We start from the raw sequence: 27919 nt of genomic DNA, 5'->3' as shown, positions 1-27919 counted from the left end.
TCCACCTTTAAGTAGTGGTAGTAGAACTGTCTTAACACTCATTATTCTGCACTATGTGGAGTTTCCTCACCCTCTGAGTTTTGGCGTGAGACGCTGCCCCGGACTCTGAAGGAGTGCTTTGGCCCTCGGTTCTTCTCAGTGAAGCTCCAGGTTTTGGCGACTTTGCTGGGACTCGCCTCGGCCCCGTCCTCTGCCCCTGGAGACCTGACTTTCCCCTTGGCCACGGGAGCCTTGGAAGGACTGGGGAACACCTTGTCCTTCAGGCTAGCTTTTCGACTACAGACAGCAAATCATGAGAAGGGAAATGTAACCAAGTTTTTACAGCATCACTCAATTAAAGTACACGACCATCTGTAACTAAATGTCTTCATTCTACTGTTTGGTTGTTTTAAGTGTAAGCTTGGGAATTTTTCTAATTCAGCACTGATGTGATAATAAATCTTACCTCAGAAGAAATGCAAAATGGGCAATGTCCTACAGCAGAAGGAGCCATGTCCACATACGAACATTCAGTAGGTCAGACAAGCAGCAGGAAGCTACGAGCAAGCATGCATGGGAAGCAAAGTGACACTGCACGTCTCAAAAAGAAAGAGCTGTGATCTCACTGTATGCAAAAAGTGAACACAAATCATGCAAAATAATTCACCATCATACTGTATGCTCCGCCTCATACACGGGAATCGGTCAAAGGAAACACACTGTTGATACTCAGCAATATGCACCTCGCCTGCTGAACAGAAGTTTTTAAGTGCTGATTAGGCAAAAAAGGCAGCAAGCAAATAAACTGCATAAAGACATTACTAAACAGAAACCATAAATCAACTGTGACAGGGCGGTAAACAAGGATGTAGGTTTGACTTTTTTTTTTCTTTCAGAGTAAAAGGTAAAAGGTGTGCAAAAAAGTCAGATTCTATTTTCTATTTAGTAAAATGTTATCCAAAAAGGTCTTTATTCTGTGATTCCTCTACCTTTACTTAAAGAGGGGGAGGAGCAGAGGTAGGAGTGGAAGGGGACACACAGACTTGCAGTGCAGTTGTTAGTAGGCCTAACTGTACAGCAACTATACCTAATAGCTCTCGGACAGCACCCGCAAAGTCTGTCTTTGTGTGCATTTTCATTACTGGAGTGGCGGGCAGTAGAGGAGAAACAAAAAGATTAAGTAGCAGTGGATACAGTCACAAAAACAGCAGTGTGTGCCATACTGTGACGCCAGTAACACGTTATTGTAACTATCATTTATAATTCATTTGCTACCAGTTGCATATCATATCATAAATGAACAAACGTGGAATGAATTTAAACACATGCAAGTATCTTTACAATGATGTTTTTCTACTACAGATAACCTCAATGCATAGGGACATTTAAGGATGTTTTCATTTGTCATCGTTTTGGCTGTGTTGATGCATATGGCACACATTTTGGCAAGGATGTGACTTTCCAATGTCAACGTTTTCAAAGTTCAACGTCAGCTACTGTGATAAGTTTAATAAACTTTGTAGCCAAAGTACAGACTCTCAGACCATCTTCCAAAATGCAAAACGTAATAAATTATGCTTGAACCTGTATGGCATTTGAGCTGGTTAATCATAGGCAATGTCCCTTGTTATGTAGGTCCATCCCACAATCAATCAACTAATCGGCATGGGAATAGAGATGCAAATACGGGGGGTTGGGTTTGCACTGTCCCTGTTGAATGTTATCTACTGTTACTTTGTATTGTGAAAAAATTTAGATTTTAAATAATTCACGTAATTTTAATAATCACATACTATTGTCAGTGGACACATTGGAAATTATAAGGTTTTTGTGAATATTTTTGCCATGCTTGTATGATTAAAACTATTTAACTTTAACTATTAACCAAAATACATGTCAAATTTATTCTAATCCTGCTTGACCCCAGAAGGACATAAATGAAAACCAAAATCATTTAGATCCAATGGCCATTACAGCATAAAATCATACATTTTATAAAATCAGGCTTTCAATCTAGAGCCCTTGCTTGAAAATTGTAGTTTTTCACCTTACTGATTGAGTTTTTTATGTTGCCCTATGAGGAAATACATGCTAATTTCCTGGTTTCCACAGTTATTGCTGCTGTATAATGGAGCACTGCAGTAATTGATGCAAGGCGTCAAAACCCATGTTGTTGCTAACCATTGATATATGCTAGACTTTGAAAAAATCTAAATCAAAATTCCATCTAGCATTTAGTATACAGAAAACAATGAAATGTTTTCTTCATAATAACAACAATGGCATTTTGTTAACAAGTTGACATTCAAAGGGTTAAAATTATAAAAATGAATTGATGTTTGGTGGTGATGGTCAGGACTAGTGTTGGTTAATAGATTTAAATCAGTGAAAGTGAAAATTAATATAAGTGTATCACTTTATGGCAGTTTTTTTATGTGGGCTGCTTTGTCCTCTAAGGATATCAAAACAACTTTGTTAAAGGGATGCACAAGGGTTAAACACAAAATATGCAAATGTTTTATAAATGACAAAGTCTTGATAAAGTGTTACTGTATTGTCAACAATTACACTTGTTTCTTTTGTCAAAAACAATGTGATAAAATCAAGCAAGTCTCTCAAAGTGTTCAAAATCACTTTTTCCAGAAGTGATGCTGAAAGCCAGAGTATCAAAGACCAGCTTATTTGTGAATATTTAAGAAAGTGGGAGGGAGGCCAAATGGAGCTGATCTTTGAGCACCGTGTGAGCAAATGCAGCATGACCATTCTTGAAGGAGGTGCTTAACACACAGCCACATCATGTCTGGACTTACCCCAACACACACACACACACACACACACACACAGTAGGCTACTGTTCACACACACCCCCCCAAGAAGAGTGCCTCAGCAGCAACTAAGAGCAGATTTGAAGAGAAGCCAAAGGGAGGTGAAGAGGGATAAAAATCAGATCACAGACCTGGGAGAGGTTTCTGTTTGAGACTCCTTTCTGTGAGGACAGAAGACACCAAATGTTTAACAGGGTTACACTGTATGTCATTATCACCATTGCAACATATTGTTAGGGTTGAGCTGGATATATTAAAGGAGAATTCCGGTTGATTTCAACACGTAGCTGTTGTTTGGAAATTTGGAGTGCTGTCAGTAGAGAGAAAAACAAAAACAATCAGTGCAGCACCGATTGTTTGTTTTTTTTGCTGGTAAAAGCTGTGCTGCTGCAAATTCAAATCATATGTCAGACAAGACAAAAAATATTCCATTTGATGCAATTTACTTTTGGCCACCTGGAGGCAGCGGAAACAAGCTGTTAACACAACACTGAAATATGTCCACTTTTTAAATCTATACAGACCACATGTTTTGGATTTTGGTTTAGCAGAATTTAAATGATGGTATTTGTTTAACTTTGCCCAATAAACATAAAAGTTGAGAAAAAATAGAAATGTGTTCACCTTTTAAGATGATGTGGTGAAATTATTAACAAACAGTTGTGTATTTGCACATGCAGCAGATACTGAGCAATACATGAAACACAAACACTCCACTATATTCAACAGCTAGTTACCTGTGTCTGGCTGATGATTGGGGATGACTAGGTAGTGTATAGTGGGTTTATATAACTTTTTGCTAAAAATAAAATGTCAAAACTGGGTTGTGAGAGTGAACTTAAGCAGTAAAGTTACAGACCCGACTCAAACAATGAAAAACGCTGTGAAGCTCTGCAGAGAGGAGAGGTACTGTGTCAAGTGATAAATATCTGTGTGTTTGTCACTGAGAGTGACCTCTTTCACATTACACAAATCTATTCCATCCATTGTCATTGTAAAAATATTGATTATAACCACTTTAAAGCTACAACAAGGTGAAATGTTTACATATGTTGTTCCAACAAAGTTGATACGGCAGACACAGAGCAACATTTAGCAATAGCGTTACTTTGGAGTCATGTTTCTGTTTTGATCTTCACCAAATCTCGAAATTCAACTGTGTCTTCAGCTCTGTCTTTTGATGGATCTTGTTAATATAATCATTAGATGAGTGTATCTTTAACATGGATTGTAAATTACTTTTTTCAAATTTGCTGAATTCCAAGAATATTGCTCATCGTTTATACTCATAATCATCATCATCGCTTTTATTCACATTATCAGCATCTCAACCTTCTCATGATCATAAGATCTTCATCAGCTTTGTCATTTTTATATACCTGAACGACTTGCCCTTCAGATTCCTCAGCAGGTCCAGCTGATTTAGAGGTGGAATAAGTCTGGCAAAAGACAAAGAGCATTTCTGTCAATTCACCTTCAACAACTCAGTGTTGAAAGGTTAAAGTTTGCCGCCAGGCACTTTAAAGCTAATTCCATTTACTTTGATAGTTATTTATTCTGATGGTCATCACCTTTTCACCTCAAATTCCTACTGGAATGAAACGGAACATGAGGCCATTTACAAACAGAACAGACAAGCAGCAATCTTCTACTTCTAGACACATAAAGGGCAGAATTCTGCACCGTGAAACGAGCACAGCTTATTTGCTGATTCATACAGTTGGACAGCAAACTAAGTGGTTAATTTAACAAAGTAGACACTGGCAGTGGTTGTCTTTTGAACAGCATTTCAAAAGAGGTTTTGGTGTCTCTGCCAAGTCACCGGCTCCCTTCCATTGTAAGATTACACTTATTAAAGCAGAAAGTGAAAAGTCACACCAGGGTGTGATTCTGCACCACAGATCAGTAGCATCTGATTCAACAAGGGAGTTTGGAATACAATAAGATGACTCTGTAGGTTCAGTTTTTCACTTAGCGTCCCAGTTTTAAGAAAGATGGCAGAATGTGATATGGAAAAACAGTTTTATGTATTGGAAATGTTGAATAGCGTTCGGCATTATTCAGACAGTTTTATCACTTACCGGTACATTGGGATAGCAACAGTCTGCTCATAAAAATCCCAAGTGTACAGCAGATCTGTACGGGAAAGATTGGTGGCATAAAACCTCCAAGCACCCTATATGGAAACAAAAATGTTTTTAAAATTTTTTTCAGGAGCCCAAAACAAGCATTATCTCTGTTTGATACATCTGTACATGGTGTTGTCATCTTATACCTGAATAAGGCCTGCTGCAGGGTTACGTCTCTTCTCAAAATGTTTCTGCCTGTGTTGCTCTTGGACTTTGAGGGCAAAGCCAGAACCCAGGATGCCCTATACAGAGTCAGTGTGACACAGAGAACCCATAAAGTGATCAGTTACCTTTAATGACCTCTGGCCAGGAGTTTGAATTGCAACTCCTATAACACCTTGTGGAACAGAGACCAGTAAGCAGATCCAACAAAAGAGCTCGTAAATACATAATATCTTAGATTTGATGACTGCAAAAGCCCTCAGGTAGAAATGCTTATTTCCTCCACACACACATCAGAAGTCAGTGTAGCAAAAGTACAAACTGTTTCTTGAGTGCTGACACAGCAATCCAGTTTTATGTGCCATAGACTGAACCGATCTTAGCTGCTTTCTTAAAGTTTACACACCAAAGAAACAGTATGTTTACTCAGAAACGATCGTAAGAGAAAACGCATTTTATCACTTTTTATTCCACGTTTAGACAAGCGTTTTGGGGTGGAAATCTGCAAGCATATGACACAAAAGTCTGTTAAATTTGATGTAGTATATACTCCAGGAGGCTAGGTGGCAGTGTGAAGCACTGCAACACAACCAACCATCCTACTTCTCTGCCTAGCAGCGCAAAACCAAACATGGCGAAGCGAACAACAAAATTCGACAATTTTGTCTGGCAGACACGGAGTTGGAGTTGCATGTTTGTCTGACGATGGCCGACACAGTTGACCATGATAAGCCACAGCACAGCGCCCATGGGAGCACTACCAAAATCCTGAGCACACCCTCCTCTTCCTGCTGCCTCTCACTCTCTCTCTCTTTCTCTTCATCCGTAACATTGTAGCCTACTCTGGCTCAAATGAATAGCCTACATATGGTCATCAACTATAACAGCCTCATCCTCATTGTCAAAATGATTTAACAACAGAATACCTGAACGCATTTTTCTTGTTTCTCTCCATGCTGTTGTCTTTAGACATTTTTACCCTTTAGACGGGAATGCAACGGTGGAGCATTTTTAGGATTTCCATTCTGGAGGTAAGTGTCACTTTTTTGCATTTTTTTCCCCAAAAACGCCGTCGCCATCTAAACGAAAGGCACATCTGATACAATACTTCTACGTTTTCACCCAGCGTGTAAACAGGGCCTAAGAGTCTTTTTTTCTGATTGACAAAATCATAAAAGACTGAAAAATATTTAAGTGGCTGAGGTACACCTATGATATAAAGTACTGCACATCATTATACAACATATTTTACAGCAGATAGGTCTTAACAAAGGGAGCACATGAGTAATTAACTAACATCGTGTTTAGGCGCTCCAGGTTCAGCGGGGCCGACACCGTTAACGGTAACCAAGCCATTATTGTCAGTGTAGTTGCTTCCACCTGTGCTTTCCCTTCCAGGACAACTCAAATGTCAGCTGGGAAAAAGGTCTATTACTGCTCTTTGCTGAGCAGTTGCCTGTCATATAAACACCACATATCAGGCTACATGTCATAATTCATTTTCATTCTTCACTACTAAAAATAATAATAATATTACTCTTACATTTTAAAGTAGGCCTAGCATTTCTTTTATTTCTGGCCACTTGGTTGCAGCGCTGAGATATTACCTTATTGATGCTGAGCTAACCAACAGTTTCCTGAGCTTTTAGCATTAGCATTAGCATTAGTATTGGGAGTCATATTCTGGGTGACCTGACGAATCTAAATTCTCCACATAAGAATGATAATTAGTGCAGCTTTGAGGAAGCGATCTGCTATGTTTACTCTCAAATTTTCACAGTCTGTCGGGTCTTTCACAGTAAAACATTATGTACTTCATGTTCTGATTATATGGAATAAACATAAAGAAAACGGAGTAGTTAGATGTTAAACAGATAACAGACACAGCGACATCTACAGAAATTCAAGCATTAACAATAAAAAGTCCGTGAATACGAGACAGAACTGCATGCACTCTTTTTTAGGGACGTGGAGAGCAGTAGCACCGTGTCAGCTGAGTGCTTGACCACCATGATAGATAGACTAGACCAAATGAACACAAACAAGGCTCTTACAAATCAGCACTTTAAGCTTGGTCTTTTGTCAACGACACTGGGTCAAAGTACAGCTGACGAGCCCTCGTACTTACAGCAGGAAGAGCAAAGAAAGCCACCCCGATCATGCTGAATGTGGCTGCCAGCAAGCGTCCATTCCACGTCTTGGGAACCTTATCGCCATATCCAATGGTCGTGAGAGTGATCTGGTGAAAACATCAATTTGAGTCACATATTTGATTAAATTGGCGCAGTACAGGTTTGTAGATTTATTTGAAATAAAGAACACGAGGAAACTGAAATAGGGGGAAATAAAATGAGTATAATAAGCATTACATGATGCTATTCTAGGTCTCAGGTCTCTCAGGTAAGTCTTACCAGTCCCCACCAGAGAGCATCAGCGTAGGTCTCAAACTCCTCATTTGACTCCTTTTCCACAGAGTAGACCAGGAAGGAAGCCAGGATGAGACACAGGAAGCCTATGTACCACGCTGTGATGAGCTCCTACAGGGAAAACCAGTACAATGAGCATCAGGGAATCTAAAGTAATAAAGTGTAATCTAGGATACCTTGCAAAGTGGTGACGTAACCCCTGTAAATTGGTAAAAATGGGCTTTCTGTAATAATATTGGACGTGATTGTGTATCGCAGGCCCTCTGTGGCGAACCAAGTACTTCATAGACGCCATTATTTCCCTCGACAGATGCCACACACTCTCACCACATCTCACACAAACACATACAGTCACCCATTTTACACAGCTTATTAGTGCCATCTAATAATTGTATTTCAAAGCTTATTAAAATAAAACTGAGAGAAAAATGTTTCCTCACCATGACTTAATTACTTGGAAGAGACATGACTGGAAACAGTGTGTCCCTGAAGTAGCACATTGGAAAATAAAGCACATGTAATTTCAACTGCAATGGTTTAAACCCCCATGTGAAGATGTCTACCTTTAGAATTGAATACTAGCAACTCTAGACGTAGATGTGAACTTGTGCAGAGGCCTTAAACCTGGTACCCTCTATTTATACCTGATCATCTGGTTGGCTAAGCACTCAGTTCTTCATGTGACATACTGTGTTGTATGGGTGATGCTATGATTCCGGGGAAAGATAGTCACGCTTTGCCAGACCCTCCTCCACAGTGCTGTGTGTTCTGTTTTTTTGGCATTTCTTTAAACCAATGACAATTTTCATGGGCGGCGCTAAGCACCGGGAAAAGCAATGGTGCCGCTGCAATAGCCTCGGGAAGGAACTCGTTTTAGTGGAACATGTGTATGTTCAAAAGTAATTTTAGTCATACAATCAGATTGGACAGATAGTCTAGCTAGCTGTCCGGATTTACCCGACAGAGATCTGAGGAGCAGTTAACCATAGTCCTCATAAATCAACCGGAGCTTAAAATTCCGATGCAAACAAAACGCAAGGTAACAGACTTAGAAGAGTGAAATCCGGAATTTCCAAAGGCAACGTAGCAATCCTTGAAGTAGAACATCATGGATATAGACAAAGGAAAAGAGAATGCTGTGAGATGATAAAGGTTGTGACATGATATATTGACAGCTTGATGAACAAGTCGCCTAATCCAGCAGTTTAAGAATGTTATATCGCTCAATTAATTGTTTTACAAAACAGATTAGATTAAAAATGATTACTCAATTATCATTGCTTATAATTGATAATGCAGATGTTGTTCATCAGAACACAGTTGAAACCAATCTTAAACCTCTGAATGTGATTTACTGCAGATTTGTTCTGAGGCGTCCATTTAGATTGCATCATTGTCAAAAGTATCAGTCATTGAATCTTCTTTCACTAAATGCTCAACGAGGTTTTCACCGGTTGCAGTTTGTTCACGGATGCATTTTTTCAAACTACCCATCTTATCTGAAACAATACTTGATTCTATATCGATCATCCTATAGCCTAAGAGACACTGACCATCTTTTCTTCTCCATACCACATATATCTAAAGAAATTGGGAGGAGAGCCTTTGAATTTAAAGCCCCTTCCCATTGGAATGGTTTACCTAGGTCTTTGAGAGCCATCTCCTCTTTTCAGCAGTTCAAGATGTCTCTTCTTAATTATTTGCATTCAAGCTGGAACTGTTTTCCTCATAATTGGTATTTTTTGTGTTTCTCACTATAATTTTTTTTATTTTTTATTTATTATCATTATTTTTTTTTTTCAACTTTCTATATTAATGACCTCAACTGTGTATTGTCTAATATTTAATGGTTGGAATGGGGAGGACATGGGTGGTTTTGGTGTGATGGAGAACTTTTGTCTTTAGTCAGCATATGTGTATGTTTGTGATGTGCTGTTTGTTTTTTTAAGGTCCCCTAAAGTTGTTTTGTTAACTGTCTTGTCTAATTGTGAATGTACTGTATTTTTTTTTTCGAAAACGAGATGCTACATCTCAAGGGGTTATTCCTAATATAAACAAATTTCAAAGAAGGCAGCAGTCCATGACATTATTTCCACTGGGGATGGCTGGAACATGTCCCCCCTCACTTTTCAAAGTCCTGTTTTTGCCCTGGGGTTTTGCCTCTCGAGCTGCCTTAGCTTATTTATAGAGATAGTTAAGGCTGTATGCAGCTTAAGAGGAAGACTACAGCTGTAAATGTAGGTAGAAAAAAGTATGTTCACTTTTCTAGGTAAAAATAATAATAATTAAACCTGTTTTTATTTAGTCCTGAAAAAATGTTGGAAGTGGACATTAATCAAAGAGAAGGCAGTTAAGGATAGAACTTATAGTAAAGGTTATAGATAAATCTTTATCATATGAAGTCTTTTTTATACCACCACCATTATTATTTAAAGCATGATAACAACAACTTTTAGTTGAAAAGCTGTGACTTCATTGGATATTTCAGTGTAATAATGTGACTGCGTTGCACATCAGATAGGGTCATAAACACCACATACTGTATGGCGGGCTAATAGGGGTGTGCAACAAAAGTCGATTCACATTCATGAATCGATTCAAGCTCTAACGATTCAAAATTGATTCATAGAATTAAAAAAAAAAATCATGTTTTTGTCTTCTTTTTTTCTTTTTGTAATGACGTGTATACTATCACATGGGAAAAATAACTACATTTACATACTTTGAATCGTTTTTGAAAATCGATATTGAATCGAATTGCGATATTTTCTCAATCGTGCACCCCTACTGGCTAATAATAGAAACTCTCTGATCACAAAATTGAGAAAGGTGTTTCAAGTCCTTGCAAGCATCTACAGAAAAATAAGAAAATGATGTAACCTTGCTGTGGGCATAAACTACAGATCCGAGCAGCTTCCAGGTTCCTCCCCGTCGGTCCATACGCAGCATGCGCAGGATCTGTAGGAATCTCAGACTCCTGATGGCCGAGGTGGCAAAAACATTGCCCTGAGATCCAGCTGCCAGTACGGATACTGAGGCTATCAGCACCATGATGTCTGGAGAGAGAGCAAAACACAGTCAAAGAACTCGACACACTCTGGGAAGCAGGGAAAGCCAAAGATAGCATCCTTAATCCAATCCAACTGAATTAACAGCACTTCACTGTGTAATGATTACATTTGTTGTAATTCAAAAGTTGTTCCAAGTACTTAGGACACTAGTATTGTAAGTGTCAAATGTTCTTTACTTAAGTACTTTACCCTGACTTAAGCATAACCTTGAGGCAACAGATATGATGATGAAAAAAAAAAGAAAACATAACAAAGATGGTTATCTTATACTCTCCAACATTGGAAAAAGGAAGAGATGGAAAAACACAGTACTTAAGTGTCTGTTTTGTTCTTCTGATAAAGCAAGGGGAGGGAAATGACAGCCAGTGACCCTGTTATCTCACCTATGACACAGAAAGGCTTTCTGGCAAATTTTAGCCTCCCTCTCCATCCTCTGTATCGACAGCAGCAGCCGGCAGCCCATATCCTTATAATGTACTCCACTCCAAACACCACGATGGTCACAATTTCCTGTGGAACAAACCAAACTGGAGAAGTTAACCCTGTGACATCCATGTATATGAAGAAATAGCTTTACAGCAAATGAAACGATACCTACCAGGATGTACAAGGCATTTTCTGAGCTATTTTTGAACTCTTTGATGGTGGCAAAGACTGAAAGTATGAGACAGGAGAAGACCAAGAGGAAGCTGGAAGAGATAGGAGTACAAACAGTAATTGCTTTTTTATTCCGAGGTCACAGTTCCATTTGTCAAATCCTGTTTAAGATACAGGAAGTTCAATATGTTTGGTTGAAACTGACGGGAGAAACATATGTATATAGCATCTGTGATGTCAGTTAAAGTTTTCTGAGGCGCCGTGTTTACAGCTCACTGCCATACTTGTCAGTTAAACCACAAAATCTAAACGTAGTGCATTGTTCACACAACAAAAGACAAACCTATGTCTTAAGATTCAAAGAATAGAACAGTTACCATCAACACACACTATCTAGAAAAAACATCTAGAAGAAAAAAATATCTAGAAGAAAAAGAACTTATCAGAAAAGTTGTATCTTAAAGGGTCAATTCACCCAAAAGAAAACCTCAGTAGTGTGTAGATTTATATTTTAGTTATATGTGCTGAGGTTTTCAGATTCAACTCTGAAACATGTGTTGTCACTCCAATACAATGGAGATGAACAGGCATTCGAAGCACTGAGAAATGTTATTTGAATAAGTGAACAGCATCATGTCTTTCAGAAACAATGTCCCAGTTTACCTGGATAAACCACAGACCTCAGTCAACAGTAATCATTGGTGCAATTTCTCGTTTTTTTATATTGCCAGTGACAGACTGTTCATCTGGAATTTTGGCAAATCCTAGAAGGGCTTCCCTCTATGGGCCAGTACTACTGATAATAATTATTTTATGCATGCAGCCAAAAATATTCTAATCATTTTTTAATTATTTCTGATTCTAATGCAGCAAGCTGCGTGGGAGGGTTTCTCTCGGTAGGCAGAGTTACTAAAGCTATGTTATTGACACTCGATGCATGTATTACCCAGAGGCTGAGCATTGCTCTTTCCATGTTTTTGTGGAGGTGTTGTATTATGGGCTGTGCTTAAACTTTGAGTCGTTGTATATGTTGTTGTATATTGCATATGCCATTACAGAAGAACCAACAATTTATGGCATCTCCACATTACATTTAGTATTCAGCTGGGGTGATGGTTGTGATAATGTACCATAATGACCGATTGCCATCTGCTAATCAGTTTCTGAAACTTAAGTGGGTACAGTTGGAGACTGAATGAATCATTAGAGCTGCAGAGCCTGGGTGGTGCCTTCATTAGTGGAACAAAACAAGCCAAACTGCATAAATAGCTACAGCTAAGTTAGGATAAGAAAATAAGAAGGGATGGAGGGTCGCTAGTTAAAGCCCCCGCAGAGACCATAACCAACCGAGGTGCCCTTGAGCAACACACCGAACCCCTAACTGCTCGGTGCGCCTGCCTCTCCATGGGCAACCCCCTTGCTCTGAAATCTCTCCAATGCATGTGCATGTGGATGTGTAATAAAATAACAAAACAGAGTCAAACAAATGTATTTCCCCGAGAAGGTTTAATGAAGTATTCAGTATTTATGTTTTATTTTATTTAATGAGTAAATACAGTAATAAAGAACACATGAAAGAAGAATTGAAGGCAAGCAAGCAGATAACATTAGGTAAATGTTCATTTGAACACTGATTTTTCTTGAAATGAATTTAACACAATTTGGTAAGTTTAAATTTCGCCAATTAACTTTAACTGACCATTTACACATGTTTGCACAAGAGTACAAGAAATCCAATTTCCTGGGAGTGTAGAACATGGGTGTTACATCGTATTAGGCAGAGTAAGTGGATTTACTGGCTTTGTTAGTCAGCTGTCTTCACTGGAGTTACAAAAACATATTACCTCCTCCTTACTGTACAGTCTAAACAACAATATCTGCCTTTTGTTAAGGTCATTATTGATTGTTTGTCACAACTCTTTTTAGTATAGTACAGGAGTTATTCTCAGAGGTTAATAAACTAGTCTTTGTTAAGACTGGGACAAAACCAAGAACAAACATCTAAGGAAAAATAGGTAGAAATGTGTTGTAAGATCTATAAAACAATGGTTCTTTCAGATCAAAATAGTAAAGCAATGATAGATGGTTTTAAGTAGACTGATGTGTTTCGGAAGAAAATCAATTCTGCAGCCAAGACTGGCAGAGACCATCAGGCGAGCGCTTTATTGGATGGAAGATTACATGATTTGAAAAGGAAGAGGCATGGCATGGCTCGACCTAAGGGAATTTCTGAAGAAAAGATCCACTGGAAGGAATCCAAAGCAGAACTAATGGAGAGTGCCTGGTGAAACCCAATACTGGGACAATGCAGGATTTTAAAAGACGCAGGCACAACTAAGATTAATCATAGTAGAGATTGTGGAATGATCTCCTGAGCGCACAAGATCAGGTGTAACACATTAGAGCTCAGACTTAAGTAATTTACAAATATAAAGTATGAGATAAGTGAGAGTGTCCTGATGAATGAGATAAATCAGGTTCAAATACAGCTGAAGTAGGCAAATAGCAAAAAAACTATTAATACCATTATATGTATACGTAGCAGTACTCGTGATATATGCTGTTATATAGCGGCAATTGTATGAGAATGCCCGTCCTGTTTTCCTTGTAAATGCAAAGGGTCGCTCCCTGGACAATAAACTAGAATACATTTTTAAACAATTTTGTTCCTATATGTACAGTACTGCACTGCATATGAATGGATAACAATAAAGTTTATATTATCTAAATGTTTAGCCCTTAGTTAGCTGCAATCCTTAACTACAGTTTTTAGAACTTTCACTGAATGTGCTCACACATCTGCATTTGTACAACAGCCAATAGAAACACTCTTTCTCTCTCCGAAATGGCCTATGATTGGACAAAGGTCTCTCGTCACAGGTAAAACAAAACCAAGGAGAAAATGCAGATATCTAGTTTTCTGTCGGACCACTTGAATTACAATATGCTGAAATGTAATTTTGGAATGTTTCCTAATTAAGCCAAAAATAAAGTGCCTGCCCCAGCTTCAAGGAAACCTTAAATCTCTGATGTTACACTGAGCAGGCCACATGGCACAGTGACAGGAAAGCTGGGCAATCGTCATTTAAAAAGATGGAGAAACTATAAGGTGAGTGTCATGAGGAACATGTTAGGAATACCATTTACACATCCAGCAGACACAAAGCAACTCTATCTGGAGTCTTGTTTATTTCCAATTGATGAACAAAGTCCAACATTCACTCTCCTTTTAGCTCTGTTTTGGTCTCCATCAGCTCCAGAGACAGGTAGCATACAGCTGCCCACTACCGCTTCAAATAAAGCTGATGAGAGCAGAGGTTCCAGGCCCTCAACACTCTGTAGAGCGGAGGGAAAGCAGGGGAAGTGGGAAGAGTTGGGTCATAAGTGTCTGTGGGTTCGTCACCACCAGTGATGCCGTTCCATTACACCTAGTCACTTCGTCCATTATTAATATAAGAAATATTGATTTTTACAGTGTGTAGAGGAGGGCCTTCATGGCAAAATGTAAAGAGCTAATGCCAGCCCAGACAATGATGTGTTCATCAGTTCAGAAGCATGAAGCCAAAGCTGAAACTCTGAAAATACGAATGCAACAAGCTACAGTTCTTAGCAGTCCTAATCCTGATATAGTTTACCTGATACAGGCCCCTTGACTGCCTCTGACCCTTTCTGTCGAGGAAGCTTTTAACACAAATTCATCACTCCTTGAGTAAATTCAGAGTGAATCTGGCTACACATGTGATTTGTTTATATGATCTAATCTGACACACAAGTTTATCCTTGATGAAAGGTTTGGCTTAAACACCAGGTTTAGCTTATAGGTTTAGCTTAAACCTTCCAACATGCTTCATCTAGCCATAATCCATCCTCATCAAGGACCCTCAGCAATCCTCCATGGGTTCCCTTTTTTATACCAGAACTGCAGCTCACCTGACTTTCCTTTTCCCGCAGCTGCAGTTTCTGTTTGGTGTATCAAACTCTTGGCAAAGGCTGCTGGTTGTCAGCCAATCCGAATGAAGCGGCAGAGATCAATGCTATCTGGCAATGGTAAAGTCTATGGAATAGCTCATTCTTTACTACATTCTTTATTACTCTTCATCAGAAACATGAAGAAACACAAAAAGCCAAATGAGCTGTTAACGCATTCAGCTGCGCAAGTTGGGTTCATTTGATGCATTAGGTTCTACAGCATGTGTGTGGTTTTGGCATCTCATACATCATTGATGGCTACAGCAGTCAATACTTGCTTGGTAAAAGTGAGCTCTTCTTGCACTGAGAAAGCTTCTATTACATTCTGCAGCTTTCTGTACAGTTTGGATTTTTAAATGTATGTAAACTGTTGAATGGCCTGTCTGGTATATTGGAATTGCAGTGAGTATAGATTGTGTCAGATTGAACTAACAACACTGTATTACTCATAGCAAGGTTTAGGTTTCTTCTATTCAAGGTCACTCAATTTTGCAGTCCTTTTCCGACAGGTTGAGGGGCGGGCTAGAAGGGAGGCACGGGGTGGTCCCCCCCGCCCCCCCGATTCATTGGGCAAGAGCACTGTCAACCTGACAATTGTGATTTTCGTTGGATCAGAGCACTGTCACTTGGCTGCCCGTTCTGCTAATCTTGACAGCCCTTGTCACATGACCGATTAACGTTTCCATGATGACTATCCAAAATTCTGATACCATGAAACCAGCACTGGAGTTTTGTTTTTACATCTGTATATGTAAACATCTGTATATGCTCTACAAACTGAGCGATCTTGTTGCCCTTCACAAGCTATTCTTTAACAGTTTGCCAGCACTGCAGCCCATGGTTGAAGTTAAATAAATTACATTTGGAGGTCGGTTTAAGAAAGTGGTAGGATTCTTTTCCCATGGGAACAGCCATATGGTATGTCCTTAGGTGCCTGCCTGGTGGATGTTTCACTGCAGGAAATAATTGTGTCACTAAAAAAGGAATATTTTTAGAAGTTCCTCGTGAACAATCAAAAGTAATAGCACAAACGTACTTTAAACCTGAGTGTATGAAAGGTCACTGTAATAATAATGAATCAAAGAAAGAGAGAGCAAATACATTTTATTAAAATAAGACTAAACTACTTGTCTGTGGGTTTCCAAACTATTGCCCCAAACTACATTCTCATTTGCTGTTTCGGTATCTAGTAAAATGTGCACATTTGACTTGTTTTGCCCTTTTGTTGTTCTATTATCATTTTTTCTCAATTTCTCACTGTACTAGCCTTGGCACAATAACAATTGTTACTTAATAAATATGTGTTACGTGCGTAATAAATACATGTTCTGCAACGTATGATTGCCTTGTGCATTATATATTTTTGGTCGGGTCATATCCTTTCTACATCTAGACATCGTACACAAGAATGAATCAGTCCATGTATGCGGGTGAGCATGGGCATGTGTTTCTACAACATTATTTGCCCCTTGTAAGCAAACGGCCTTATCTAATTGAGCTGTTCTGTTGTTGTTGTTTTTTTGGTCTCTGTATAAGTTTGCCTTAGTCGGTTGTTAGATTTGGGTAAGGGGGGGGGGGCTGGCTTGTGTGTGTGCTTTGTTAACTGAATACTGTAATCCTCTCACTTTGCTTCTGTGTGACCTCCTGTACATGTACTCGTATTCATTTCCATAAATAAATCATACATAAAATAGGGTAAGTACATGAGGTTGGGGGTTATAGATAAATACTGTATTTACCGTAGTCTATTCAAAGATAGTGTTGCTGCTAGTAGGATTAGTCTATATGCGTATTCTTACATTAGGTGCGCGTAAAAAAAAACCTGAAAGGTTGTCATTTATCATCTACCAGGAATGGCGAAGTCACAAATTCTTTGCTCCTTTTTAGCACACATTTGATGCCATAATTATCACCTTCATCGCATCCTCCTGCAAAAGCAAAGGTGCAAATGACGTGTGCACACTTTGTCATTGTGTTACATTTTAATTACAGATCCACTAAAATAAGCTTTGAGCAGATTTTGAACACAAAAGTGAATCCAATGCTTCCTATTTAGGCACCTGCTTTTTCCAAGTGCATAAAAACATGTGATTGTGACAACCCTGAGATGTCTGGTGTTTCTGTGTTTTCAACTGTATCCTTGTGGCTCATGTAGGTCAGCCAGCCAAGGAGTCTTCACATCTTGTCATTTACAGCACTTTGACTTGTCACATTGACTTGTCTTTTTGCCATTTGAAGCACATTTCTTTATTTATAGGCTTCTGTAAACACATCCATAATGAGGACTTCTTTTACAAGTCCACATTAAACATACTGATACTGTTTCAAGGTGTTGATATCACTTCTAGTCAGTTTGCTGTAACTTGAAAATCCAAAAGATGCACTATGAGACTGCTCAAAATCTGTTCTACTGTTCATGTTTACACAGATTTTTCTTCCAGTAATAAGCTCTATGTAGTCCCTAACTACTGAAATGAAACGTGTACAAAGAAGCTGGCTCACTGCAAGTCTAAGTGGACATCTGTTTGTGCAAATTTCCTGACCCGACCTAGCCAAGCTCATCAGTACTTACTAGTGAGGAGGACACTTGCTGATAAAGAAGAGGGGGCAGAAGCTGCCTCCTTTAGCAGTCAAACAATTAGCTCCTGAAGCTATGCTCCTCTTTACCATCAGCAAAGTCAAGCTGCAACAGATCCATTTATGCTCCATCCTTCTGGCTCTGGATACACAAAGCAGCTCGTGGTTCTGAGAAAGTCTTGATGAGACACGTGGTCAAATATGCATGAGGTCTGGTCAGGACAGTACAATGAGGACAATAAACATGTCAAAACAAGAGCATGTCAAGTTGTCGTTTACAGTCTGACTGCAACATGTCTGATGCAAAATGTGCAATTTCGCTCATGTGTCGATTTTAAATTAAAGAAATAGTTCAACATTTTGGGAAAAATTCACTCTGTGCTTACAGTACTGCACAGGTATGGAAGTAATATCAATATTATCCTCTAATTGTCTGTAAGAAAGCAAAGGGGGGGGGGGGACATATCCAAAATGTTGAACTATTTCTTTCATTAATTGTGCAACATTTTAAATCAATATCTTAAACCCAGGGACCTAAAATCAACTGACACTGTTAAGTTTTGAGATTTGTTCTGATATTACTGTTACTAAATTGTTTTCATTCTATTGACATATTAATAGAGATAGATACATATATTGTAGATAGATGGATGTTTCAACTACTGATAATGTAACATTCTGATACCACATGCACGCGCACACACACACACACACACAGTACATAGAGCTCGTCACATTCACTCTTGCAGATGACAAACAGCCACGGTTCAGAAACACACACACACACACACACACACACACACATCCACTTGTTTCCAGAAAGTTCCCGATGACATCCGTAGAAACGTGACTATTGATCAATCAAGTTGAGGGGGCTGTTGTTGGGAGCAGAAAAACCTGCATTTCCTCCTGAGCTGCAGATAAAGAAACATTGATTTGCCCCGCTCAGCACAGCATTGGCTACCCAGACATACTTTTCACGCTAAATTTAGACTGCGACGGACCAGAGGACAGCAAATAACAAGGAAGGAGGGAGTTTTACTAAGCAAAAAGTGCCATGTGCTAGCACTGCGGTGTCCACTGTGTGGGGTCCTCAGGGGAGGTTTGAAGGTGGTGATGACTCTTTGGGGCACTCATGTTGTGTACATGCATGCACCAGGGAACCCTTTCAAGGGTGAAAAAAGAGATAAAGCAGACGAGGGTTCTTTTTTTTACAGGATGGATCCCACTGAATGTTAAATATACCAAGTAGACAAAGGTGGCAGTGGTAAAATTACAGAAATATAATTCAATTCAAAACTAAAGCAAAATTGAAATGTGTATATATATATGTTTTTATTCTACATCGGAGGTTGGCCATGCTACATGCTAGGCAATACTTTAGAAGTAAATTTAGGTTATTTTTAAACCTGCGATGACTGATCTTTTTGGCCACTTGGGGCATCTGAAACAGGCTCTCAAATTATCACCTTTTACAGGCAAACTTGTACAGTGTAGGTCGAGGTCATAATTCTTTCAGTCTCCTCCAACCCCCGAGGGAAATATCACAGTTAAAGTGCATGGGGTTCATCAGAGCCTTTCTGTTTAAAACAGCTGGCTGCTCAGAGTATCTGCAGCTTTATTATGAATCTCACTGCTTTCTTGGAAAAACATGCCCTGCGTAGCAGACCGATTGGTTGAGGTTAAGAATTGACCTCAATAGTTCAAGGCAATAGTTCAAGGCAAGATAGCCTATTGGTCAGGGGATAGGACCTTGACAACACAGGTTCTGGTGCCGCACACAAGCATGGACGCCTGGACAACACTAGCGTTTGAATGCTAGGCAGAGAAAGCAAGTGGAATTTATAATAATGGGTCTCTGCACTGTCATTGCAGACTGGTAATGACTACAACGGCACTGTAGTTGCACTTCATAACTATATAAAGTTTTGATACTTTAACAGTATTTATATAGCATCTCAACCTGCTTGATAAACACATGGAAATCTCATTGGATACATTAGAGGACTTTAACTCAAGTTTGCTGACACAAACCACCATACGTTAACTGGTCATGACCAGACCAAGTAAGGTTGTGGCTGCAAAAGCCCTTAGTGTGTAGAATTGAGCAAGGGTACATTAAAATATTCTTACAGCTTTCGAGGGCTTTTCATCAATATAGCAATGGGAACACAATTTATTCTTAGCAATAACCTAACTACAGTACTCAATTCAAATGTTAGTCTTCTACCTTCACTTCTCATCAGACATCCTTTTTCCCAAAACAGACCAATCTATCACATCTCAGCGGCTTGGCAGCGAGCATCTGTCTGCTACTGTCCTCGCCCTAATTCTTCACCAGTTTGTCTTTAGCTGGTCAGCTCAGCAGAATAGCAAATAACTGGAACATGTCCTCAATCTGTCTCTCTGAATCACTATAAGAAAGTTTAACGGAGCATTGATTTTGCTTTCACTGATTGATCACTTTCTAAACTCTTTGTTTGCCCTCCTCTCTTTGCTGTCTTTTTCAGTTTTCTTTGTTCCACTTTGGTGCAGAACTGACACATTTTGTCATATAACAGCTGCAGAGGCCTTTCCATTTTCTCACACAGCTGGTGCTTCCTGCAAGAGGACACACGGTAATGAGGCTCCTATTGAAGCCAAATCAGTGAAGCTATCAGGGCTCTGATCTTAGTATCAGTGCAGGAGCATACCGTTGCTTGGATAGATTTGTATAGGGTGTCGACCTGTAGCTAGAGACAAGAACTGGACAAATTAAAAGTCTTTTTTGCAAACTGCCAAATTGTCCCTCCTTACAGAATTTATGTGAACAAAGAGACACACTATAACTGTCCTGACAGCAGGATGTTCAAAGAAGCCTTTGGTGTAAAAGGTATTTCGCAGTTTTCCCTTTCACTAATAAGAATCCAAAATGTTTAAATCCATTTACAGCATGCTGCATATTAGACGACACTTAAAAAATTTGATTCACAGGGATATCCTTGACTGTGGACCACTGTGTCTCTCTATTTAACTGATGTTGGACCAGTGACAGAACATAAGGGGAACGGTGGCCTTGGTTTCCGACAGCTAGATAGATAGAAGAAGAAAGAGAGGCAGCAAGACAAAGAACACAGTAGATATAGGCACTCATGTTCCACATATTGATCTTTCACCCATGCATTGCAAACAAGACTGAGGAGCAAAACACCTGCCTAACATTTCAGGAGAACACCTTTAAAAAGAAATAGCTGTTCTCTGAGAACGAGCACATTTTGCAATGCTCTTTGTCATCTCAAGTCAGCAATGTCATTTTGTTTGCCAAGCAATGTCTTTTGAAGCAGAGATATGTAGAACAATGAAAGAGGAGGGGGAAAGATTTGACCAAAGTCAGCACATGATGAGCTTCTTTAATGATAAAATTATAACAAGATTCATCACCTTTTCAGTTCTGAGTGCCTTATTGTCCCACTGAAGCACTACACTCCCAGAATTCAGAGTCACTTGTGGTTCCTCGAGTCTCTAAAAGTAGAATGGGAGCCAGGGCCTTCAGCTATCAGGCTCCTCTAATTTGGAATTAGCTTCCGGTCTGGGTTCGGGGGGGGCAGACACCATCATCACATTTAAGAGTAAACTTAAAACTCTCCTCTTTGACAAATGTCTTAATGTCTTTTTATGTCTTTTTATTGCTGAATGTTCTTATTGTTATTATTATAACTGCTATTTTTATCTTTACACTGTCATTTTTATTTTCTTGCTAAAATGAATGCTGGAAATTTCAATTTCCTTGCGGGAGTCATCCCAAAAGAATCAACAAAGAGAAGTCTAAGTATCTCTTGTCTAAGTCTAAGTCCAAGTCTAAGTCTAAAGCTTATAGTTGGGGAGTGAGGAGTCTCAGAGTTCTGTCTAAATCGGCGGGGGAAGGGTGTATAGCTGTAGACACAGTACCCCTTCTCTTCTCTGCTTCTCTTCAAGGCCGTCAGATTAATTTACGATATAATCAATGATATAAAAAAACTAGAGAGAGGGAGGACAGTGCAGCCCAACAAGCCTCCTCTCAATACCCTGTCTCTCTTAGTTATACTGTAATAGTTTTAGACTGCCGGGGGACTTCCTTTGACACACTGAGCTCCTCTCTCCTTCATCTTTCCATTTATGTGCATCCATGTCCCAGAAATGCCTGCTACTAACCTAGCTCTGGGTGGGGGGGGGGGGGGGGGGGGGGGGTCATTCCCTAGAGTCCTTATGTTTGTTTTCCCCAAGCATGTTTCCTTGGATCAGGGAGGCTGCAAAATCATGGTTGCAGCTGTCGTTGTGGTCCTGCTACTCGCCCTTTTATGCCCTGTTACATACGATAGTGCTCTGCTATGCCCTGCTACACCCGGCTGTGTCATGTCACAATACCCTGCCATGCCATGAATTACCACAAACTACTTTTTGTTTTTTTTTAGTCACTGTTCCATGTGGCTCGGGAAAGGGAAGTTAGGGGTACCCTACTGGAGCTGCTGCCCCCGCGACCCGATACCGGATAAGCGGGTGAAGATGGATGGATGGATGGATGGACTGTTCCATTATCCTTTATTGTGACTGTTATTGCAAATCTTCATTTCAACCCCGACCACCCCGTCAGACACCGCCTACCAAGAGCTTGGGTCTGTCCGAGGTTTCTTCCTAAAAGGTTTCTCACCATTGTCGCACTGTTCCTTGCTCTGGAGGAAACTACTAGAACTGTTGGGTCTTTGTAAATTATGGAGTGTGGTCTAGACTTACTCTGTTAGTAAAGTGTCTCGAGATAACGCTTGTAATGAATTGATACTATAAATAAAATTGAATTGAACGATAGTTTTATAAATTAGCTGGCTGGAAGTAAAAAGAGTTGGGAGATTAAATGAAATGTGGTGACTATGAATAATGTATAGAACAGACAAATGGCAAAGAAGCAGAGTCATAGTTACTCTACGCAGATCTTCCTGCAGGCTGGATGACCTAGTGTAAATGTATGAATTTGCTGTAACTGTAGGTGTATCCCCTTTCTCCAATCAGATTTAGAGTTGTACACTAACTTACAACATGCGATCCACAGGATTCAGATTTAAGGCAGTACAAATGCTACCGACCCTGCTCTAACTAGGTTGCTTAGGTTATTTGCATCTTAAGGCAGTATTATCATACACAAAACATCCCTGCTGCCTGTACCAGATTCACCCATGAAGTCTCCTCCTAAGAGCAACATTAGTCCATGAAGACTAAAGCAAAGCCACACAAATGGTAAAGAAGGCTTTTTAGCTAGCTGTTTTAGTATTCAGTTAATATTTTAAAGTTCCCAGAGGGGTGTGTGTGTGTGTGTGTGTGTGTGTGTGTGTGTGTGTGTGTGTGTGTGTGTGTGTGTTTGTGGTGTGTGTGTGTGTGTGTGTTTTCACATTAAAGTCTTACTTTTTGGGCGACCAGCCGTCTCTGGAGTGTCGATATGCTGGGCACAGTAAATTTTCTTAAGCCGTGGCAGTCAACTCCTCTCTACCAAGCATACGTTATCAGAGAATAGGAAGGATCCAGGCATGGCAACTACTAACAACAGCCACCCTTTCATTTGGAGAATTGAGCTGTCATGTGTAGGCTAAACCTCACACCTTAATAGCATGTAAGTTACATGGTGGTAAAAAAAAGTCCATTGATTTTACACATAAAGGTCAGTTTACTAGTAATTGGGAGTACTACGCTGCTCTTGCAAACAGTTAAATAATGTCTTTTGTGACTCTGAGAAAACAAAAGTAAGACAGTGATGACAACACGTTTTTAACAGAAAGTCTGCATGTCAGACATTGCTATAGGGCTGTCATAGGTTGAATTATGGGAAATGCCTCTGCTGCACCGATTCTGACCATTCTCTATTGTCAGTCTCTTAGCCCAACCAATTTAATGAAAGTGCTTCAGGTTGATGCAGTACCTCTTGAAAGTGTAAAAATTGCGGAATATGTATCCTCAAAAAATGTAGCCGTGGGCATCCAGATAGCGCAGTGGTCTGTGCGGATGCCCATGTATAGAGGTTTACTCCTCGACGCAGCCGGCCCGGGTTCGAATCCGGCCTGCGGCCCTTTGCTGCATGTCACTCCCCCTCTCTCCCCCTTCACAACTTAAGCTGTCCTGTCAAATAAAGGCCGAAAAATGCCCAAAAAATAATCTTAAAAGAATGTAGCCGTCATTGGTTGTAGACAATGTTTGTCTTCAACCCAAACCTCACACACAAAGGCGGAGCATCCTGTTCCAACTACACTGGTTCTGACTACAAGAAACTCACAGACTGTTGGATCTGACTGCACACAGCATGTACAGTCCACATCACTGTGCAGAGCTGGACTGCATCGTTAATTAGTGAAAGAACTGACGCGGCGCGGAGCTGTCCACGGACCGCGGTGCTGAAACCGACTGCTGCTTGCCGCAACACATGAGAAGTCTAATCAATGAAAAGAAATATTGTGCAAGATGTGAGCACATGCCGTACATAGACTGTAGGCATGTCCTGAATCAGCATAATTCCATCAGTCAATGTGACACAAGCATGAGTTGCAAAAGGCAGCATCAAGAGTTAAAGCACGAGTTCTGCAGGTGAAGCGATACCCCTCCTATAACCGGGCCAAAGCAGCTTGGCAGCATAAAGCTTAACCCTTTAATGCGCTATCTGAACATCATACATGCAAAACGAGTCACAAAACCCGCAAAACTCCATGACAGCTCCTCCGAAATCGTTACACGGTAACAGCGGTACACCCTATAGTAAAAGGCCACGATGACAAAATCCAACATGCTTGGTTGTAGCCCGAACGTCACTTACACATAAGCGTGGTAGATGAACGCCCATCCCCGCGGTCTTTCCAGCGCGTTATAGAGAAAATTCTGTAGTTTCCGATAGCTGGCATTTTTCTTCGACGGTCTGGGTCTCCCGGCGGAGATGCTGGACCTCGGTCTGCACAGGATGCTGTTCCGCTTGGTGCTTTCCGAACCCGCAATGAGCAGCGCTCCATCCCTGTTGGATTCAGGAGCACCGGGGTCCAATCCAACAAAGCCGACTTTGTGCTTCTTCTCTCCGGCTTGAGTTGGGTAAACCCCGCCGTTGAGAGATTTCTGCACCATTCTAAAGTCGAGACGACTCTAACGAGGAGTTGTCCGTGCCCTTGCCGCGGGGATGCATCACCGGTGCTGAGGGGTGTGTGCTGGTGGTGGTGCTGGTGGTGGTGAATGCAGTCGGGGTCGGTCCCCCTAGAAAACCAATTGCAATAATCATGCGAAACTGCACAGTGTACGCTTTTCCATTAGCCCCTTCCGGTCATCCGACAGACACAGCAAGAAGGGAAATGCACATGATTTTTAGTCCATAGTCTTATCACGTTGGCCATCAGCATTTCAGCAAGAGATCTGCAATCATTTAATGACCCACAAAGTACTAACACTGCAAAGTTTAACTGAACATACAACCAGCCTTCTTCTAATGCACCAGCATTTGAACTGGTTTGTCAGATTATATCAAAACAATTACAAGTTATTGGAGAAGATCATTAGTGTGTTTTTGGAAAAAGGGACGTGTCTGGTCTCCAAAACCCCGAAATAACCTTCCATCTTCTCTACTTAAGGCCAGCCCCAGAGAAGAGCTGCACAGAAGATAATGCATGTCCATGCAATATTGATGTGCAGCTTTTTCAGTCAGTGTAATGGACACCTAAAGAACTATGCCAAGCTCTTTTTTTAAGGTTTGCATTCTCTGATTAAGCATGCAGATTAACACATGCAGTACTTGCCAAAATCTGATAGCATCTGTCAACATCAAGTAAGACATAAAACAAAGACATAGAAGATCTCAGCCCTCACATTGCTGAGCATAGAAAAGCAGAACCATGTATTTTAATTAGCATCAAACTGATGTGAAAGATAAGGACTAAGTAATATATAGCAGTATGCGTAAATTCAACTTCCCCATTAAACACATCCATTTGGAGTGATCTTATTTACTGTGACGTAAAGCAAAAGGATGACCAAGTGGACTGAAAAAAGAAACTACTTCAGTCAGAGGTCCTCTTCCAGTAGCACTTAGTCACAGCCTGCTAAAACTGTATGTGCAGGCAAAGAGATGTATTAATCTCCTTTCGAATCCTTCATATGAAACTACATAAAACACAAAGGCAACACAAACAGGACACAATTACAAGATAAATGGTAATAAAACTGGTCCCGACATGAGAGGAACCACTTTAACTGTGTGTTAGCATCTTTAGAGCGGACATCACATCCTCTGTTGGGTCACCACTTGACAACATTAATGCTTCATTAAAAAAACATCATCACACTCTGAACATTTTATTTACTAGCTTGTTAAGATGCATTTACAACAATACTTTTAGAAAGATTCAACAAAGGCCCTTTGTACAGTTATTTTCAAGCAAATTAAAATTGCAAATAAAGTATATACAAAAACATTAGAATAATGTAAATAAATGTGTAATCAGCGACATATTTGTTTGTCCAGCTACACCAACATGCTGCAGTCATTAGCTAATTAAAACTGGTAATGCGCCTAAAACCAGAGTATGGTATAGATCTGAGTTTATATACAATGTACACTGCTCAGATTACGAGCACATTGAATAAGGGAAATGATAACAATGCACATATCCGCTGAGTTTCATATGTAAAAGGGGGATGTGAATTTAAAGTGGCCATGCTAGTACAGAGGGGTGTGTTGAGACTCTTCCAACATGCTCATTTGGAACCAGGCTGCTTTTAAATAAATAAAAAGGACTAAGTGACCCGGCTAATGAATGCAGCATGTCGAGACAGATTCATGAAATGCACGTCGGACATTTTTAACAGTCAAAAACAACAAGTTGTCAGTGAGGTCATGACTACAAATGTTTTATATACTATAGTATCTCCATAAAAATAATCCAATTTAATTTATAGCATTACTCCGACATATCCTATCTTTTTTTCTCTGACATGGTTACAGTTTGTATGTACAAGTTGAAAATTAAAATATTCAGTAAAATAATGTTACTGTGTTTCAGTCCTGAAAGGATCCCTTTGTTTATGTCATCCACAAACTGATTACAGTACTAGTCGCTAACACTGCAACTTGAATGGACCAATCATTGTGCTCCTTTTAATACCTACAGTAAATACAACAGTTCCAAGACAATGTAAAAAACAAATTTAAAAATCTAAGTGTCTTAGTTAACAGAATGCAATACAACTAGTACATTTGAATTAATATATTAATAATTTAACAATCTGTTGACTTGGCTGCTTTTGGACAAGCAGCCTTGTATGGTTTGCTTTAGCTTCCCTTGTCCTGATTCTAATTAAAAAGCTTCTGTTTATCTTCCGTCCCTTGCTCTACGTGAAGATCAATGTAACACTTCCTGACGTGATCAAAGTCCACACATATAAATAAAATACACAAGCGGTTACTCTAAAAAAAAAATGGCATGCCATTGGTCCTTTAAATACTGTTCAATACGTAGGCTGGAATGCATTGCTATTCTTTAATACCTGATATATGATAAGTGAGGGATAAAAATGCTCATTCCTGACACAATAAATAACTATCCTTCATATAGTGCCTTAATACAGTACTCACACTAAACCTACAGTAATTGCACAGTAACCACATGCAAATGGCTGAAGAAAGAGCAGCCCCACCTAACATCTGTCTTTCCATCTGTCCCTCAATCCCTACTTCCATCCCTCTGTCTATTCTTTGACTTTCTGCATCTATTCAGCCAGCCAACATACATGAATACCAAGGTTTTCAAGTATTCTACTTTACTTGGGTTCCAAATATTAAGCCCTGGGGAACACCAGCCCAAACAGACAAAGCGACAGAGAGCTCTCTGGAGTTGCAGTCCAAGGCAAAACAGATAACATCTGCATTTAGGATGACGGTCAGGTATAGGTAGTTTGGTTAATCCAGTTAATAATAAGCGCTCAATTAGGAGCATGATCACTGTGGATGTCTTCTGTATGAGGCATCAAACTGACATCCCTTTCACTTACGTTGTGAATAGTTTGCACCAGTTGTTAAGTCATTCATCCCAGCTGTGTAGACACACAGCCAAAGCAATAATACTTCTATCTGGGTGGCTTCCCAGTATAACAGTACATGACTGATCTTGAGCTTCAGGCTGCATCTCAATACAGGTGCTCCCTGGTAACTGTCA

General features: G+C 39.9%; 3 protein-coding genes across 13 annotated transcripts in view; 1 reads left to right on the top strand and 2 right to left on the bottom strand.

Annotated features, from left to right (window-relative positions):
- Nucleotides 1-25156, bottom strand: part of kcnq2a (potassium voltage-gated channel, KQT-like subfamily, member 2a) — a 33619-nt gene extending 8463 nt beyond the window's left edge. For 2 of the 11 annotated variants that reach the window (XM_032520837.1, XM_032520839.1), the window contains exons 1-11: nucleotides 24544-25132; nucleotides 11191-11281; nucleotides 10976-11102; nucleotides 10402-10577; nucleotides 7507-7632; nucleotides 7224-7334; nucleotides 5080-5175; nucleotides 4886-4980; nucleotides 4184-4243; nucleotides 2936-2965; nucleotides 71-276 (exon numbers count right to left, since the gene is read on the bottom strand). In XM_032520837.1, coding sequence (XP_032376728.1) covers nucleotides 71-276; nucleotides 2936-2965; nucleotides 4184-4243; nucleotides 4886-4980; nucleotides 5080-5175; nucleotides 7224-7334; nucleotides 7507-7632; nucleotides 10402-10577; nucleotides 10976-11102; nucleotides 11191-11281; nucleotides 24544-24842 — 1417 coding nt within the window. In that variant the 5' untranslated portion in view covers nucleotides 24843-25132. Of the gene's footprint in view, nucleotides 1-66; nucleotides 1121-2935; nucleotides 2966-4183; nucleotides 4244-4885; nucleotides 4981-5079; nucleotides 5176-7223; nucleotides 7335-7506; nucleotides 7633-10401; nucleotides 10578-10975; nucleotides 11103-11190; nucleotides 11282-24543 lie in introns of those variants that run through there. The other 9 variants (XM_032520840.1, XM_032520841.1, XR_004332714.1 and 6 more) reach the window with 8 other exon arrangements.
- Nucleotides 1-27919, top strand: part of e2f1 (E2F transcription factor 1) — a 408003-nt gene that overhangs the window by 266225 nt on the left and 113859 nt on the right. The gene's annotated exons all lie outside the window — the stretch shown is intronic.
- Nucleotides 26049-27919, bottom strand: part of prex1 (phosphatidylinositol-3,4,5-trisphosphate-dependent Rac exchange factor 1) — an 86293-nt gene continuing 84422 nt past the window's right edge. Inside the window, exon 40 of the mRNA XM_032520857.1 lies at nucleotides 26049-27919. This exon is cut by the window's right edge and continues 239 nt beyond it. The gene's annotated coding sequence lies outside the window, so the exon portion shown is untranslated.

Source organism: Etheostoma spectabile, chromosome 7 (assembly GCF_008692095.1).
Source record: "Etheostoma spectabile isolate EspeVRDwgs_2016 chromosome 7, UIUC_Espe_1.0, whole genome shotgun sequence".
Classification (NCBI taxonomy): Eukaryota; Metazoa; Chordata; class Actinopteri; order Perciformes; family Percidae; genus Etheostoma; species Etheostoma spectabile.
This window is presented reverse-complemented; position numbering and strand designations above follow the sequence as displayed.